General features: G+C 46.1%; 1 protein-coding gene across 1 annotated transcript in view; it reads right to left on the bottom strand.

Moving 5' to 3' along the window:
• The window catches only part of RAB27A (RAB27A, member RAS oncogene family), a 46,693-nt gene that overhangs the window by 12,839 nt on the left and 15,062 nt on the right, over nt 1-18,792 (bottom strand). Inside the window, exons 2-3 of the mRNA XM_080934326.1 lie at nt 6,461-6,635; nt 1,932-2,017 (exon numbers count right to left, since the gene is read on the bottom strand). Coding sequence (XP_080790452.1) covers nt 1,932-2,017; nt 6,461-6,613 — 239 coding nt within the window. The 5' untranslated portion in view covers nt 6,614-6,635. The remainder of the gene's footprint in view (nt 1-1,931; nt 2,018-6,460; nt 6,636-18,792) is intronic.

Here is an 18,792-nt window from a genome sequence, read left to right as displayed (position 1 = left end):
ATGTGGGAGAGTGGAGTCTTCAGCAAACACTGAAGAGAGGAGAGTCCAGAGTGGTCATGACCCTGAACGATGTGGGGGGAGGTGGAAAAAGCGACCAAGTACAGCAGCCAGGTCATCAGAGGTGCAAAGAGGGCAAAGGGAGCTAAAGAGGAGTGGGTAACCAAGGTGTCTGGATTGTACAGGGAAGAGCTTTGGGAGAGAGGAGTAGCCCAGTTCCTGGGCTGGAGAGGTCAGGGTAGAAGGGATGTACGGCCACCATACCCTGTAACAGGCTATCAGGCAGGGGCTAAGGGACTCTGAGAACCTGGAGATGATATGTTAAATAGGCACCTCAGCTTGTCAGGTTTGAAACTTAACTAAGTCATGGCCCCGCTCCTGAATTGATTTACTTATTTATTCTATATAAGTACACTGTAGCTGTCTTCAGACACACCAGAAGAGGGTGTCAGATCTCATTATAGATGGTTGTGAGCCATCATGTGGTTGCTGAGATTTGAACTCAGGACCTCTGGAAGAGCAGTCAGTGCTCTTAACCACTGAGCCATATCTCCAGCCCCCTCAGTCTTCTACAAAGATGCATCAACATTCCCATGAAGCTGTCTCACTCAAACAGGTGTCTACCACTTCCCCAAATTCACCTGTGAACAGAATGTGTCAGGGAAGACTGAGCACAGAAGATCCTGATCTCAGCCAGGAAATCACTGGACAACGCTGAGTTCACTGGGCCAAACCCAACAGTGTCAGGCATGAATTTTCTCCTTCTGGGAGGCTTCAGGACATGAGGCCTCACTTACAGCTCTGTGTCTCTCTGACAACATTACCCCTAAGGCGGGACTGGCGTTGGGCTGACCTTTCCTAGTGTTATACTTCCACAGGCTTTACCTGCTGTCCCTTTTCTCTCCGTTCCCTCACACTTTGCCTAAATATCCCGTCTGTAACAGGCAGGCAGGCTCCACAGAGAGAAATGCTACATGGTGACCAGCTGGCCAGAATTAGGAGGTTTTCCTCAATTACTGTATTCAGTGCTCTTACAAAGTCCTTACAGATACATACCATATGCATGGCATGATGTGGGTAATGTGGGAGGGAGGAAGGAGTAAGGGACACGGGTTCAGTTAAATCTCTCTTCAATTTTATATACGCTTTGAGATTTCTGGGGTTTTTTTTTTTTCTTTTTATCATTAAAAGAAAGCTGGGAGATAGCTTATTGGCTAAAGTGTTTCCCACACAAGCTTGAGAACCAGAGCTTGGATCCCCAGAACCCACATAACTATCAGGTAGGCATAGCAGACCACCTATAACTCCGACACGTGGAGGACGAGATGGGGGATTCTCAGAACAAGCTACAGAGCTGGACCAACTGTGTGCGTGAGCACTGAACTGGGGAGAGACCCTGCTTCAATGAACAAGGTGGAGAGCAACCATGGAAGAGACCTAATGTCAACCCTGGGCGCGTGCGCACACACACACACACACACACACACACACACACACACCCTTCCAGGAGACTGAGAAAAATCGGAGGCTGTAGCTAACTTAAATTAACCTTGCACCAAAATGTCATGTGATTTATTTCAGTCAAGTAACCTCTGACCAGATTAAATCATCCCAACCAGAGGTTCCGCCAGGCCTCAGCAACAGATAAGAACAAAGCAAGCAGCCTCGGGACTCTTCCAGGTATGCAGAGAGCAGCAGGCAAAGGGGAGAAGCCTAAAGCCTGAAACGGGAAAGAAAAGAATGAGTCCCAAGTACAAAGGGTTAATTTTAAGGAGAGTTACATCTTCTTTGACCTTGGAGAACATATGCCTGTCACCATCACCTCAGGCTGCCAATACACTGATCTGGCAGCCCATCTTACCAGGTGCAGATGAGCCAGCCAGTTGGCTGCCTTTGCCTGCCCAGGTCAGTGTGGACAGACTGAGGAGACATACCTCTCCTGCCCCGCCGTGTCCCATAACTGCAGGTGGATTCTCTGGCCTCGGCCCACAGTTCCATCTGGTCCATTGGCTCTGTACACCTAAAACAGCAGAGCAAAGATTAAACCTAGGGGAAGTCTGAGACCAGTGGGTTCTTCTTGACTTTCTATTCAGCACAAAACCCCAAAGCATTTAGATTTCTCAAGAGAACCGAGTCCCGAATACAACCAGGTTTAGACTTTGGTGCAATAGCCACACTTGAGCAATGGTACCTCCTGCGGAGACTTAGCTGGGGGTGGAGTTCAGCTGGTAGTCTTGCTCTAGGCTCCCCCCTCAGCACTGTAAAAGCAGGCATGGTGGTGCGTGCCTGCATTCCCAGCACTTGGGAGGTGAGACACAGACGATAAAATGGTCACTCTCAGCTCTAGATAGCAACTTGAGGCCAGACGGAATGTATGAGTCCCTGTCTCCAAAACACCAAAATTGATCAAGATAATTTTATTAAAAAAAAAAAAAAAAAAAAAAAAAAAAAAAAAAAAAAAAAAAACACTGACTTTCTGTGGCTTTGCTTATCTTTAGAAAGTGCTCTGGAAATGATTTAGATTGACCAGGGAGATGACTCAGCAGGTAAACATGCTCACCATGAGTTCAAGGGCAGCCGGAGTTCAATCCCTAGGACCCATGTGGCAGAGAGAACCAATACCCACAAGTTGTCTTCTGACTTCTCTATGTGAACTACAGCATATGTGCACACATGTATGCAATAAATAATTAGATACATACAAAACCAATGGCTTTATACATGGGCATTTCTGCTCTCAGGAGACGGGACACACCAGAGCTAAAGCATGCTCCAGGCCAGCTAGGGCTACACACACACACACACACACACACACACACACACAGAGAGAGAGAGAGAGAGAGAGAGAGAGAGAGAGAGAGAGAGAGAGAGAGAGAGAGAGAGAGAAGCTGGACGTGGCCTCGGTAGCCCAGTTGGACAGTACTCACTGCCTTACTATGTATGTGGCTCCATGTCTGATCCCAGACACCACACATCACAGGACAAAACAAATGACAGAAAATGTACCACCATGACAACCTAGAGAACCTCAGCCAGGCAGCCACTGCAGAGCAGGTTTGGAGACTTGTCCAAACCTTTCAAGAGAGCTCCATCCTCAGGCTTGTCCTCACCCAGCTTGTTCATGAGAAAGGTCCCAGACCTGGCGAATTTGTCAACAGCAGTCCCTATAGTCATTTAACAGACACAGCTGGCTTCCAGGGGCAGCAATGCCAATTTTGACTAATAAATGTCTAATCTCTAGCATTGTCCCCAATGGGCAGTAGTGGCTCATGCCTTTAATTCCATCACTTGGGGGACAGAGGCAGGCAGATTTCTGTGAAGCCAGCCTGGTCTACAGAATGAGCTCCAGGACAACCTGGGCTACACAGAGAAACCCTATCTTGAAAAAACAAACAAAAATTCCAATCATTAATAAGATTTGCCGTACATATATGACCCCTGAGGTTCACCCCACTCCTTCTCATTATAAACCCATAGTTTCTGGAGAACTTCACAAACAAGATCATGAACTTCTTTATGGTCAAAACTTAGGTCTTAAGTTCCTTGTGACCTCATGGAGCAAGGATTTCTTCAACCCTTGTGGCCTGTGGTTTTGTATATCAGCCTGTAATCCTGACCAGTATACCTTGGGAACTACCCACTGGTTTCTTACTAAGAGGAAAAATAGGAATTTTTTTGGTTTTTTTTTTTTTCCCCCAGAAGCCCTTGAAACAGTGTGACTTCAGAAGCCACCAGTCATGCACGGCTACCTATTGCTAAGACCCTGAAGAGTAGCTCCCTCTACCTGTGTCTCTAAGTCCTGATCCTTTTCTGCAGCACTAATCTTTTCTCCTTCTTGGTGCCCTTGCATAAATCTATGTCCAAATCTTTTTCTATGAAAATAAAACAATGAAAACAAAATCTATGTCTCAGGAAAACTTAATATTTACAGAAGTATTATTTTCTTAGCTAAAAAAGAAACAGTGAGAATCTATCAGCGCTGAACAGATACATTTGGCTGTAGAGAGCTTTGGGAGCCTCTTGGCAGGAATTTGACATTGGGCCAGGACAGGGAAGTAAGCTCAGGCAGGAATCTGATTTTGGGCTAGAGCAAAGAAGTAGGCTTCAGGCAAGCATATGACTTTGGGCTAGGACAGGGAAGTAGGCTCAGATATCTTGGCCACCCTGATAAAACCCTAGATACAGTGATTCTGGGACCTTATTGGCTTACTTGTTCCTTGACAATTTGTGTTTACTGTCTTGTTTGTTCCTTAACCTAGAAATGACCTTATTACTTGCATGTAATTAAAATCAGATTGGGGAAAAAATATACCCGCCTCAGAACTTGCAATCCTCACTCATGCCCTGGAGAACCTGTTGACTGACTGAGCTGGCTTGGTCAGCATGTAAACACAGTGGAATACTATTCTGCTGTAAGTTGATGCATACAAGGGTTAGAGAGCCGGCTCAGTGCTTGAGAGCACTCAGGCTCTTTTTGGAAAGGACCAGTTCCTAACCACCCACAAGAGGCGTCGCTCTAGCTCCAGGGCATCCAATGCCTTCTTCTGACCTCTGCAGGAATCCTAACCTAACCCACCCTCACATAAACATAATAAAAATAAGATAAACATTTAAAAATTGATTTTGTCAGATACTTGCTACAATATAGAAGAACCTTGAGACATACTTAAGTTTAAGACAGGCACAAAAGGCCTTGTATACAACAGATACAGAATTAGGCAACTCTAGGGATTTTCACAGTAGTTGGGAGGAAGAGGGTTAGTCAATGGTGTTATCAGGGTTTATTTTTATGATGATAAAAATGTTCAAGTTGGGCATGGTGGTGAAGACCTTTAGTTCTAACACTAAACTCTGTGAGTTCAAGACTACCCTAATCTACATAGCAAGTTCCATGCTAGCCAGAGCTATATAATAAGACCTTGTCTCAAAAGAAAAAACTGTTCTAAAACTAAACAGTTGCTGGTGGAACATGCTTATAACCCCAGGACTCAGGAGGTGAGGCAGGGGATCAGTTCAAAGCAGCCTAGGCTGCATGAGACCCTGTCTCCAAAAACTAAACAAGTCGAGCTAGAGAGCACCTCAATAGTTAAGGGCACTGGTTTCTTTGAGGACCTAGGTTCAGTTCCCAGTACCCATGTGTTGGCTGACAACCATTTATAACTCTAGGTCCAGGAAATGTGATATCTTCGGGCCGTTGTGGGTTTCAAGCACATACGTGGTACACATCTATATCATACATGAATGCAGGCAAACACTCATACACACAAAACAAAAATAAGTCAATCTGAGACCTAAATAAATCAACAAAGGAATATGCAATCAGGGCTGGAGAGATGGCTCAGTGGTTAAGACCATTGATTGCTCTTCCAGAGGTCCTGAGTTCAATTCCCAGCAACCACATGGTGGCTCACAGCCATCTGTAATAGGATCTGATGCCCTCTTCTGGTGTGTCTGAAGACAGCAACAGTGCACTTATATAACTAAAATAAATCTTTAAAAAAAAGAAATATGCAAGCAATTAGCTGTGATGGTAAGTAACATCACATGAATATGCTACCATGGATATGCTAGAAAAAAATCTGCCATAATTCTACACATTAAATGGATAGATTTTACTTGTTGAGAATTACACATCAACAAATTTGCTTTAGACCAAAGGGAAGAGCTTGAATTGCTCATCTTTGGGAGAACACTCAGCATGCACAAGGCCCTGACTTCAACCTTCAGAACTCCATGCACAAAACAAGCTGGGTCACAAGTCGAGAGGTAGCTAGCAAAAACAATCATATGCACACAGTCAGCCCTAGTGTGTGACACCAAAGCCTATAAACAATTCCAAAATCACTGTAGGTTGAGGTTATTGCAACTGCATTGTTCGGAATAATGTCAAGAGAAATTCTGCACATTGGTTAAGGGGCAGGAAAGAGAAGGGGAGGGAGGGAGAGAGAGATTCAGACAGACAGAGAGAAGCTAGAAAGTCTACATGGTGCCAGTGACTCACATCTATCATCCTAGACTTAACTACACAGCACACAATATAATGCTGGGTGGCTCCGTGTGGTTGAACCCTGAGACAGAAAACTGTGTAATGACTCCATCAGTTATGTGAGCTCTTAGGGCACTCTCTCTCTCCATGAGTCTAAGCCTCTGTCAGAGTCTCTGCTTTCTGTGTATAATAGCACATATGCTTATAACTCTGAGTCTGAGGCAGGAGAAACAAGAGTTCAAGGTTAGCCTAGGATACACAGAAGACCCTAAAGTGATAAAAATAAAACTGGTAGTAGAAAGGGCCTATCATGGTTAAAGGGACTGACTTGTTCTGTCTTAGAAGTTGGGGACCATGCAGCTTCCCTGACAGAATACACATGTGGAAGGCTCTTGGGCTTCAGTTTTACAGCCTTTGGCTTAAGTCCTGTCAATTTGTTGACTCAGATTAGATTCTTATGAAGGGTGAAGAACTTACCACTCTTTTTTCCCTGAAATCAATGCCCACTGTGGTGATGAATTTGGAGTTGAACTTCCCATCAGTGTACTGGTACAGTACACTGGTCTTCCCTACTCCAGAGTCTCCCAAGGCCAAAAACTTGATGAGGTAATCATAATCTCCATCCGACATGATGGAGGGCTCTGTGCTTCACCTGTAAGACGCAAAGAAACGGGGTTAATAAATTAATAAACTCCACCAGTGTACTGGCTGGTTTTGTGTCAACTAGATACAAGCTGGAGTTATGAGAGAGAAAGAAGCCTCGGTTGAGAAAATGCCTTCATGAGATTCCGATGTAAGGCATCTTCTCAACTAGTGATCAAGGGGAAAGGGTTCAGCCCATTGTGGGTGGTGCCATCCCTTGGCTAGTACACCTGGGTTCTATAAGAAAGCAGGCTGAGCAAGCCAGGGGAAGCAAGCCAGTAAGTGACATCCCTCCATGGCCTCTGCATCAGCTCCTGCTTCCTGACCTGCTTGAGTTCCAGGCCTGACTTCCTTTGGTGATGAACAGCATGTGGAAGTGTAAGCTGAATAAACCTTTTCCTCCCCAACTTGCTTCTTGGTCATGGCGTTTTGTGCAGGAACAGAAACCCTTAGACAACCAGAAATACTAGAATTGAAGTCATGCAAGGCTGACAACCTGAGTTATTCCTGGAGCCCACTTAAGGTAGAAAGAATCAAATCCACAAGGTTGTCTGCTGATACATGCATGCCATGGCATGTGATCATATACATGTGCCTGTGAGTGCACACAGGCCCACACAAATATACACACACGTGCACATGTACAAATTAAGGAAATATTAGAATTTTCCATTATTAAAGTAACAATATTCTGTTCAATAAATATTTGTTGCATGCTTTGTTGAGGGTTTTGTCCATCTGTCTGTCTGCTGGTGATTTCTGTTTATTTTTGAGAGAGGTCTCAGGTACTCCAGGTTGACCTAGAACTCCTGATCTTCCTGCTTCCACCTCCCAAGTGCTTGGATCACAGGATGCACCACCACACCTGGGTTTCCACAAGTGCTTCTGTGTAACAGCCTATTCTAGGGTCTATGAGTGAAGGTAATGACATGTTCACTGTTCCCAAGAACCTAATAACTGGTGGGTGAGATGCTCTTGAAAATGTAAATAACAGCTTAGGGCTTGGGGTTTCGTTTTTTGGTTTTGGGGTTTTGTTTAGAATGTTTGTTTGGGTTTTTTGGGGGGTTGAGTGGTTTGTTTTTTTTTTTTTTTTTTTTGTTTTGTTTTGTTTTTTTCTTTGAGATGGGCTTTCTCTGTATAGCTCTGGCTCTCCTGAACTCAACTGTAGAATTATAAAGATGGGAACTCCGAGTGGGAATGTCAGTAAGACAGTTAATCACAATCATAGCAGACCACGTAAAACAAAAGCCAGTGAACCAAAGAAGGGGCTGGTGGGTGTAGTGGGGCACACATGCAATCCTAGCAATCCAGAAACAGAGGCAGGAGGATTGCCCATGACTTTGGGGCTAACCTGGTCTATACAGTGAGTTCTCACCCAGCCAGGTGAGACTGTGTCCAATAAGAGAAAGAATGGTGGTACATGCCCATGACCCCAGTTCCTGGAAGGGGTACAGGAGGAGCCCGAGTTCAAGGCCAACCCAAGTCGAGATGTTGTCTTAATGAGAACATGTGCAGGGACAAACAGATGGGATGGGGTATAAGTGGTGACTCCCGAGGCTCAGTGGCTGTAGGTCATCTTTTCAGTGCTAGATCCTGGTCTCTCCTGCTTTCCACTTGGACTTTAAGTAAGTTCGTTTGTCTTATTCGTTTTCGTGGGAAATGGCTCAGTCCATAAAGCACTTTCTGTGACGGTATGAGGGCCCGAGTTCTGATTCCACAGCACCCACGTGAAGGCAGACACATCCCCAGCAGGCCTCACAGTGTGGGCACAGAAAGATCTGGCCAGACAGTCTAGTCAGCTGGTGAGCTCCAGATTCAGTGACATGCCCTATCTGAAAGATAAGGTACAGAGAGGGCTGGAGAAAGACATCTGACACCAACCTCTGACCTCTGTATGCACATGTACACATGTGTGTGTGTACACACACACACACACACACACACACACACACACACACACAAAGACTGGTGACATATGCTTCTAAACTCAGCACTTGGGAGGTAGAGACAGCCAGATCTCTGGGTTCAAAGCCAGTTTGGTCTTTAGAGTTCGTTCAAGGAACCAGGGCTACACAGAGAAACCCTGTCTTTGAAAAACCAAAAAAGGAGGAAGAGGGAGAGGAGAAGGAGGGAGAGAAGGAGGAGGAAGAGGAGGAGGAGAAGGAAGAAATAAGACTCTTGACTCACGGGTCAAATCGGTCTGATGGGTTCTGTATACACTGTTATTCTTTCCTATTGGTCAGACTGCCTAGCTGTCACGCTCTCTCAGGAAGTGGGTTCCACAGTGGAGTAGAAACCATAACCCACAGCTAAATCCACCTCCACCTGGGTTGCCTAACAGGAAGTACTTAAAATTCAAGATCAACGGAAACAAACTCCACCACACAGGAGAAAATGTCATCATCCCCAGCAATGCCCATCCACAGATGCTCTTTCTCCTTCGTCAGCTTTCATGACCTGCTTTTACCTTCTCAACAGATGCAGTGCACAATTCCTGTCCAAAGAGAACTGAGTTTCTCACCAGGTAGGAGGGGAGCTGTGGGCAGGGAGGACACACTTCTGATCCCAGCAGATTTCTGAACTCAAGTCAGCCTATACAGCAGTCTATGTAGCATTCCACACCAGCAAAGGCTACATATTCACACACACACACACACACACACACACACACACACACACTCATGCACACTTATGCTCACACATACACACACTTCTCTCCAGGAAAGCCCTGGGTACTCTCATTTCACATATCAAGTGACAGTCAGAACAATGACCTTCTGTCACACTCACAGAGATACCTCTTCCTGTCCGTGAAAGGTGGGGCTGACCCTCCATATAAACATTGGATGCCCACCATACTGCCCTGTTCCCTCACACTGTCTACTTGGGCCGTAGGCTCAACATGAGGTGCTTCCTGTGCGCAGGAATTAATAGACCACAGGCAAGGATCTTCATTCCTCAAGCTAGCCTCTTCTAACCCTGCCCAATGCCTCAGCTTGGTGACTATTAAAAATCCAAAATCCCCAGCCCCTAGATCTGCTGCAGTGAACGTCCTCGGACAGCTGTAGTGCAGAGCTGTGGTCTCATACTGCAGACGTGACTGGCCCTGTGGATAAGGGCAGAGCCTGTACAAATATTCAGTTCTGTTTGCAGGATATAAAGGGTGACGTGACACTTTACTGAGGGGTGGCTGTCTGTGTTAATAGTTTCTTCTTGCAGACACAGGACTCAGGATTAATGAGCTCTTCAAATGAGGTCCACATGAGAATAGAGCCTGGCTTCTCCTTATACATAAACAAGAGCTAAGACCAACTGTAAGGTGGGGGCTTCAAAATGAAGCAAAGGGGTTCCAGTTCTGCAACAGGAGCGACAAAGACCCTGCACCTGTTTATTTTGTTCTTTATGTTAATTTGGGGAAAGCTGGTCAGTCATTGACCTATTAGATTTTTGCTGTTTTTGTTTTTGTTGGTTTTTTGTTGAGACAGGGTTTCTCTGTACTTGTTTGGTTTTTTGTTGAGACAGGGTTTCTCTGTGAAGCCATGGCTGTCCCAGAACTCACTCTGTAGATCAGGCTGGCTTCAAACTCACCGATTCACTTGCCTCCCGAGTGCTGGGATTAAAAGCTTGTGCCACCATTGCCTGGCCAGACTATTTTTATAGATGATGTTGACTCTTTTGTTTTGTTTTGTTGTTTCAAGACAGGGTTTCTGTATGGCGCCCTTACTATCTCGGAACTTGCTGTGTAGACCAGGCTGTCTCAAATTCATAGATCCACCTTCCTCTGCCTCCTGGGATCAAAGGTGTGACCCACCCCACTGGCTGTGTTTTGTTTGTTTGGTTTCCTTTGTTTTTAAGTTAAGGAAAATTAAACCCTAGGGCCAAGAGAGATGGCTTACTAGTTAAGAACACCCGCTGCTCTTACAGGGGACCTGGGTTGGTTCCTAGCACCCACACCAGCCTCTCACAACCCCCTGTAAACCCAGCTCTAGGATCTGACACCCCCTACTGGCTCCTTCAGACACTGCATGCACGCACAAACCTATACCCACAGAAATTTTTAAGAATTAAGATCTTTTAAAAAAGAAAGAGGGGCTGGAGAGATGGCTCAGTGGTTAAGAGCACTGGCTGCTCTTCCAAGGTCCTGAGTTCAAATCCCAGCAACCACATGGTGGCTCACAACCATCTGTAATGAGATCTGATGCCCTCTTCTGGTGTGTCTGAAGACAGCTACAGTGTCCTCATATACATAAAATAAATATTTAAAAAAAAAAAGAAAGAAAGAAAAGTGATAATACACCACCTCACACAGGTGCCCAGAGGACAGAAAGACAGGCTGTTTGTGGGGGACCCAGTATTCAGAGCCCGTGACTCACAGAATTACAAGGAAATATCCAGAACCTCCTTTACATTAAGGAGATTCTTAATTCATCAAGCTAAGATATGCCGAGGGCATAGGAACCTTGGACCAGGTATCTGAGTCCCTCTCTCCTGGAGGAAGTAGTTTTCAGGGTCAAAAACTCCTCAGAGTGGACTCATTCCCACTCAGTTGGCTTCTGCCTCTCCCTCCTTACACAAATATTTTCTCAAAGTGTTCCCCACCCTCATTCTCAGCAGGCTAACAATAGAAAGCACAGAACACCCATTTCCTCAACAAGAACCGCAGCTAGATAAATGCCAGAGAGGGAGGAGCTTCCTTCTTAAAAAAAAATTTAAAAAGAGCAGGAGGCGGGGCCTAGTGGTGCAAGCCTGGAATCCCAGCTACTCCAGAGGCTAAGGCAGGAGGATAGCAAGGGCAGCCTGGGCAATTTAGTGAGACCTCCACTTGAAATAAACAGGACCGTGAAGATACAGTGTGGGGGTAGAGCACCTGTCTAGCAGCGCAAGGCCTTAGGTTTAATTCCTAGTACCAAAACTAACAAAAACACAAACAAAAAGTCTAAACATGGCTAAGTTGTTTTCAAGAGAGTAAATGAGGAAGGAGATGAGCTTTAGTAGATCCTGCCTTTAGCCCTGAAATTCGAGAGGCTGACGCAGGAAAGGGGGCTGGGCTGCGTAGCAAGACTGTTTCAAAAAATAAGAGGGAAGCATTGCTGGACAGCTGTCATACGCCCCAACAGCACTAGACATAGGTGATTTTAGTTGTCATTCTTAGAGAGTGGGCATAGGTCCAAATTCTGACTCTTCCTCTTCTGCCTTACACAGTGTGACCCCAGTGCTTAAAAGGGACCTCATCTCTTCACCTGTAAGACACAGGTAACAGCCACCAACGTTCCCTGGGGTGCTCCCGATAGACACACTGGCAAAAAGCAACTTAGGGGAATCTGGATCCTTTTTTTTTTTTTAACTCTTTAAAAAGGCTTTTGAGAGTATAATTATATAATTTCTCCTTCTCCTTGCCTCCAAGCCCTCCCTCATGTTCCACCTTGCGCTCTTTCATTAAGTGTTACTACGAACATATGTGCATACGCATATACATTTCAGCTCGAAACTCTAGATGGCAGGCCGCCATTTCCGGAAGTGACAACGGGCCAGTCACACCATATCCTCGGTCAAGAGCAGAGAGAAAGTGCATTCACGCTCGCATGCCTGGTGGTCAGCTTGTCCCCTGGCCTTGTACAGCCTAGGGTTCAAACCCAGGGGATGGCTTAGCCCTGTCAGTTAAGGTAATCAGGACAACCCAGCACAGGCTTGCTCACAGGCCACCTCCACCGACATAATCCCCCACTGAGATTCTCTTCCCAGGTTGTGTCAACTTGACAAGACAGCCATCATAAGAACCCTACTAAGTGCAGAGACATGGCTTATGCACTGAGGTAACTCAGTGATTTCAGCCAAGTGATTGATCCAAATGTTTAATCATTGCAACGTATTAGCAGTTAGAGGGTTCTTTCTTTTCTATTTATTTGGGGGAGGGGGGCTTGCAGAGCCCATGTGGAAGTCATAAAAAACTATGTGAAAGTTGGTCCCCTCCTTGTACTGTGTGGGTTCCAGAAATCAACTGAAGTCATCATGCTTGGCAGCAAGTACCTCTCTGCCCAGGAAGTCACCTTCCCTGTCCTAGCAATAAGGTGCCTGTTTTGTTGATGCTGTTTAGGGAGAAGCTCACTGTAGCCTGGGCTGGCACAGATCTCACTACGTATACCACTCCGGCCCCAACCTCACAGAGACCTGCGTGCTCTGCAGTCTGAGAGCTAGAATTACAGCGAGTGCCAGCGTGCCCAGCCTACAGGGTGCTTTTCGTTTTAAGCCTCACCTCTCCTTTTCCTCCTTAGTGGTGCTGGGGATCAAATTAAGTCCTTCTCACCTTAGGAAAGTCTTCTACCATCAAGCTACAGCCTTGGCCCTAAAACCTATCCTTACTATTAATACAATCTGTGCCTGGATGTTCACTGTGAGGGGAAAACCAGCTTGAAGAAAACCTAAACGCTGTCTGTTCCAAAGTCCACTGAGGACTCCCAAAATGTTGCCATCCCATAGCCGATGACCCCGAGTTCAGGAAGTGGTAATGTGGGCTGCAGCAAGATAGGGAAGGAGAGGCCGTTAGTCCTTTCCTGAGTAGATCTGGAAGACGGGTGCCTGTGACTCAAAGGAGTCATTAGCTTTTTATCCCAGTGTGAACCATCCTTTCACTTACTCAAGGGGCAATCCCTATCACTTATTGCAGAAGCCTCTTTGAGGATCAGAATATACATTATATATATATATAAATTTGAGACATTCACCAAGATCTGGGAGTGAGTGTAGTACTTATGGTTTGTGACAAGTACTTCTTGCTTTACATACCAGCTAAAGGGAGGAGGATACAACCGTCCACGTGTAGAGTAGAGGTGTGCCTGGTTGGCTTCCTGAGTAACACTTTAAATAACACAGAGGCAGCCATACAATGCACACAGCCATATGAAACTGCCATTAAATGCCAGCCCACAGCTGAGCATGCCTCCTAATGAGCCTTGAAGCTGGGCTGTCTCCAAGAATTTGATTAAAAAAAAAAAAAAATGAAGAAGTGCAAAGTCTACTCCTAGTGGGTGGCTGCTTTCTGTGGGGACAACAGAGACAGTGAAGGACAGGGCCCAGGGCCAGGATCCTCTATGGGGCGACAGACACCACACCCTCCTGCGGAGAGTGAGCAGCAAAAAGTCTGGGTGTGGTGGATCAACTAAGTTAGAGCTCCTCATCACTCTAGGCAGGTCAGGGCTTGAACCCCATACTCCAGCTGTAAGCCTGGGGCTTTCCACGCAAGCTAAAGAGCGGCCCTTAAACACTTCTCAAAGATGGGGCAGAAAACATCCTCCAGGCATGGAAACACAGGAGCAACCTAAGCCACCTGGACTGCAGGCTACCTGCAGGTTCATCTTCTGTTCACAGGCTCTGAAGCTTCCGAATGTGGGGGTTATTAGTTAAGCTGGAGATCACCAACACCCCCCCCCCCAGGCCTGCCGCTCAAGGCAGCACCCTGAACAGAGGGCTCCAGAGGATCTGGAGTTGGGAAGAGAATCTCTCAACACCATCACACAAACGCCTTTCTGAAACCCAGGTGGGGATTCTGAGCAGATTCCTTTTGGCACAGGGCCTGGGTGACAGGCCCTGCCCCACACAGCTGCAGCACACCAGGGGCAGCCATTTGCTAGGGCAATGCAGTGGATCAAGAAGCAAGCCCCTCAACTCTGAAGGGGGCAACGCTGCTTCTCTTGTTCTAAGAAAAATGCCAGTTATATGTCTATTTGTGTAATGAAAGCAGTTACACAAAGAGCTGCGAGTCGTCAGTATAACCGTGAAAAGGGTCTCACTTAAGAGTTAACTTTTTAAGAGAATGAGTGTTGTGCAGTTTCTTCTACATGGAGGAATTGGGACCTGGGTACTTAACACCCCTCTTTCTGCACTCATTCATTAAACACCAGGGTGTTACTTTCACCCTTTTTTTTTAAGGAGTGGTGTTTTCAGTACGCTGTAATCAAATCTGACTTCTTCAATATGAGATCCAAAGTAGGCTTTAAGCTCTCTGTGCTGAATCCTGCACTCCTACCCTAACACCCCACCCCTAAGGAAAAGCTGCCCCATTGGCTTGGCACAGAGATGCTCACAAAGGCTGCTCTGGTTGACCATATACAGCTTCCCTGCCTCACATCCTAACCAACCTCATTGAACAGAGCTGGTCTGTATCCATGGAAACAAGCTCTTCAGGTCCACAGTGCCTCCTCACCCCCCAGCGATCAACATTTCCAGGTGGCATTCATTTGTCACACAGCCGCCTGCTGAGCAGTCACTTTGCTCTCTCACAGCAAACCAGGGCTCCCTCTCCATGTCTTCTTCATCTTTTTGCTCTCTTGTCCCCACAGCTCCAGATTTTTCATCCCAACAGCTGACCTTAGAGTTACAGCACCAGCCAACCAGCATGTGCTTTCCTGGAAACACAGAGCTGAGGGGGCAAACTTCTACCTATTCAACCCTTCTCAGTAAGTTCCCACGAGGCTGGGTCTCTAGGAAATTCTACTTTTCCATTAAGAGACTGTTTTCCCCCCATTGTGAGCGGGAGTACCTCACAGACTCAACCGTCTCAACACTGTGCTGGTTTAGGGTTCACCATGGCATAAGAGAGAAAGCAGTTGGTGAGCCTGTCAGAAACTTACCCATACTAGCTGTAAAGTTTTCCACCGTTCATCAACCCAGTTCTTATGAAAGAACCCTCTAGAATTCAGTTTCAGGGGATCTGACACCCTCTTCTGACAAGGGCATCAGATGAAATATTCATACACATAAAATAAATCTAAAATTAAAAAAAAAAAAAACAGCCTTGGTAAAAGGGCGTGGTCAAGCGCATCTTTAACCCCAGCACTCAGGAAGTTCCAAGCCAGAGTGTTGTCTACAGAACAAGTTCCAGGGCTACACAGAGAAACCCTGTCTCAATAAACAAACAAATAACAAATAATCCAAAAAACAATAACAACAACAAAAACCCCCAAGACTTCCTTTCATCCGTGTCGTGGGTAGGGTTTAGAATCCCAAGCCTCTACCATTAGCCATCACCAAGCCTGTCTCTAGGCCTTCTCTCTGTTTCACTCTCTATAATACATATTTAATTATCCCCCGAACATCCCTTTAATCGATGAATTCAAAAGAATGAAAATAAACTCACCAAGAGGACAAGGCCTGATCAAATCCACGCGTTACAGTACCTAGGCAGACTCTCCTCTGTCTACCTTTCCTATGTCGATGTGGGTTCTTAGAATTGACTGTTTGCCTGTCTATCTGGCAGCTGTTTATAGACCAGGCGTGCCTGGCACTCACTTATGCAGAGCCAAGGAGGAGCAAGGCACCACCGCCCACTCATTCCCCATCAGCCTGTTAGACTGCATTAGCGTTCTGGCTGTGACTGTTGGTTTCTAACTCTACCGCATAGTAATCCACACTGTTGCCTGCATAACACCAAACTTGGAGGAATTTCAGTTCATTTTTGTATTGTGTTTTGATTGTGGTACATCCCAGGTGAGTACTAGTACTTGGTACTTTGTGCTTTGGCCAAGAATGGCCCCCATAGGCTCATATTTGAAAGTCTGGTTCCCAGTTGGTGGACTGTCTTGGAAGGATTAGGAGGTGTGGCCTTGTTGGAGGAGGTGTGTCACAGGAGTGAGGTTTCAAACACCTACTCCGAGCTTAGTCTCTGGCTCAGTCTCTGTCTGCAACTTGTGGATCAGATGGAAGGATCCTCTGTAGAATCAGCCAATACTGTTAACCACTAACCCACCCCACCTCCATCCTGGAAAAGGCAGATCTTTAACTTGTGATATTACTTCTCAAACACATTTATTTCAGGTTGAATTATCTTTCCCCAAAATTGTCACAGGAAAGTATTAACTTGCAGTATCTCGGATATAACCTCTTTCATAGGTAGGACTTCTAATGGAGGTAGTCAGGTGTTAAGAGAGATCAATAGGGTGAGTCTGAGGCCAGCCTGGTCTACAAAGCCAGTTTCAGGATAGCCAGGGCTACATAGAGAGACCCTGTCTTGACAAACCAAAAAGAAAAGAAAGGAAAAACTGATCAGTGAGACAGCTTGCCTCCTCAGACTTGGAGAGCTGAGTGCTAGCCCCAGAACTCATGTGCAAAGGGAACACATGAGCAGGTAGCTGTAATTCCAGCCCTGGGGAAGCAGAGGTAGGTGGATGATCCTGGTGTGCTGGTCAGCCAGCCTCCCCTGACTTATGAGCTTCAGGCTCCATGAGAGACCTTGTCTCAAAACAAAGCACACACAATAGAGGAAGAGATCTGAGGTTGACCTCTGGCCTCCAGGAGCACGGGCATTGGGAACACCCACAGAAGAAAGTGGGTCCCCCAACATGCATAGAGGGAAGATGACATGCAGACTCATGAGCAGAGATCAGGAATGGAGTCTCCCTTGACATGCTCAGGAGGACCCATCCAGATCTCCCAACACCCTGATCTTAGGTGACAATACATACACAAGTTGGAGTGCCACCTACATTAAACTGCCCCAAATTGCCAAATTTTATATTAGGCTCAGACTTTCCTCCACCCCACCCCCACCCCAGCAAAGCTATAAAACAGAGCCCTGGCCTTTCAAACCTAAAAAAAAAATTAACCATTTCAGTGCCCGGAAGTTGGCATGGCAGATCTCAAAAACATTATAAGGAAAAAAAAAAAAAAAAAGACCAGATGCAAACCATACCTGAGTTAGGAGAGAGCCCGTTGTGTTTCCTGAACCTCTAGCTTGGAGTTGCCAACACACCAACTGACAGCTCAGAATCACATCTCTTGGTCTCCAAGGTCACTTTGAGTCTCACATTACAACAAAGAGAAAGAGTAAAGGCCAAGAGGCCTACTTAGGAAAGTTTCTCCAAAGACGCTTTTGAAAAGCTGTCTATCCTACAGGCTTTCCAAATCAGGCTTCTCCACAGAAACCCACAATCTGGCTAATGAGTCTCAGCTGCTCGTCATATGGCTGGGCCAAGCAGTCAAGTGATTTCCCTGGGTCAGGCTTAGATCCAATCCAACAGGCTCTCACACAGAGCAGAGGCATGAACTGTGCCTGGGATTTGGGGGACAGTGCTCACATTCTTACTTTCCTCCACCATCAAGAGAGCACATTTGCTTTCCTAACTGCAGTTTCTTTGCAAATAAATGCAATGCTTGGTTCAAACAGACGGAAGACATGCACAAGTGTCCAGCCAGAGATAAATCACTGCCTCCACCTGCTCCAGGCCTTCATATCCACTGACAAAAGATTCTCCAGAGGGGTCCTGACACCCACTAGCACCCCAAAGTCAGCACATTCCACCTGCCCTCAAGAGTGCCGACTTTGCTCTCCTTCCTGCTGCAGACCTGCCTCTCCTCAATCTTCAGTAATTAAGGGTCCTCAGTGCCCCCCCCCTCTGATTTCCAATTGGCCACATCTTTCCTGCTTTTGCCTCGTCTGTTTTAAAATTTTATTTCTGGTCTGGACAACCGTGATTAAACGCCTATTTGGTATTCTGGTGGCAAACGTGTCCATACCTCTGATCCATGCCCCTCATGATACTCAAATTGTTCTTTCCACAAGCACTTCCTCCAGAAAACCTGGAGCAACGGGGAGAAGACTGCAGTTAAGGCAGGTAAGAGCATACTCCGCTCTTGCAGAGGCTGGGAGCTGCTGTGTGGGTCCTGGGAATTGGATCCGGGTCCTCTGAGAGAGCAGTCTGTGCTCTTACACAAAAAAATAAAAACAAATTATTTAAAAATTGTATTTAGTTGTGTGTGTGGTCATTTTGTGCATCAAGTGTGTGCAGGTGCCTGAGGAGGTAAGAAGAGGTTTTCAGATCCCCTAAAATTACAGGCGGTTTTGAGTGTCTCCGTGTGAACTGAACCCAGGTTCTCTACAAAAGCAACAAAAATGGAAAAAGCCTGGTAGTATAAGTCTTTAGCTGCAGGAGGACTGCTAGGCCAGCCTGGGCTACATAGCAAATCCTAGCCTAGTTCAGGCTACACATTGAGAAACCCCGTCTTAATATAAAACTGAACCAAGACTTCTAATGTGACTTGTCCACGGAGAGGAAGGGACAGAAGTTGTCTGTGTGTGAGAGAGGTGTCCAGGAAAATGAACTAACCACTCTTATTCCCCGATAGTGTCAAGAGACAACACCTAAACATGAGGGAAAATGGCCACAGCAATATAA

This window comes from Micromys minutus, assembly GCF_963924665.1.
Source record: "Micromys minutus genome assembly, chromosome: 21".
NCBI classification, from domain to species: Eukaryota; Metazoa; Chordata; class Mammalia; order Rodentia; family Muridae; genus Micromys; species Micromys minutus.
The sequence above is the reverse complement of the archived record's forward strand: the minus strand, read 5'-3'. Positions and strand labels throughout refer to the sequence as shown.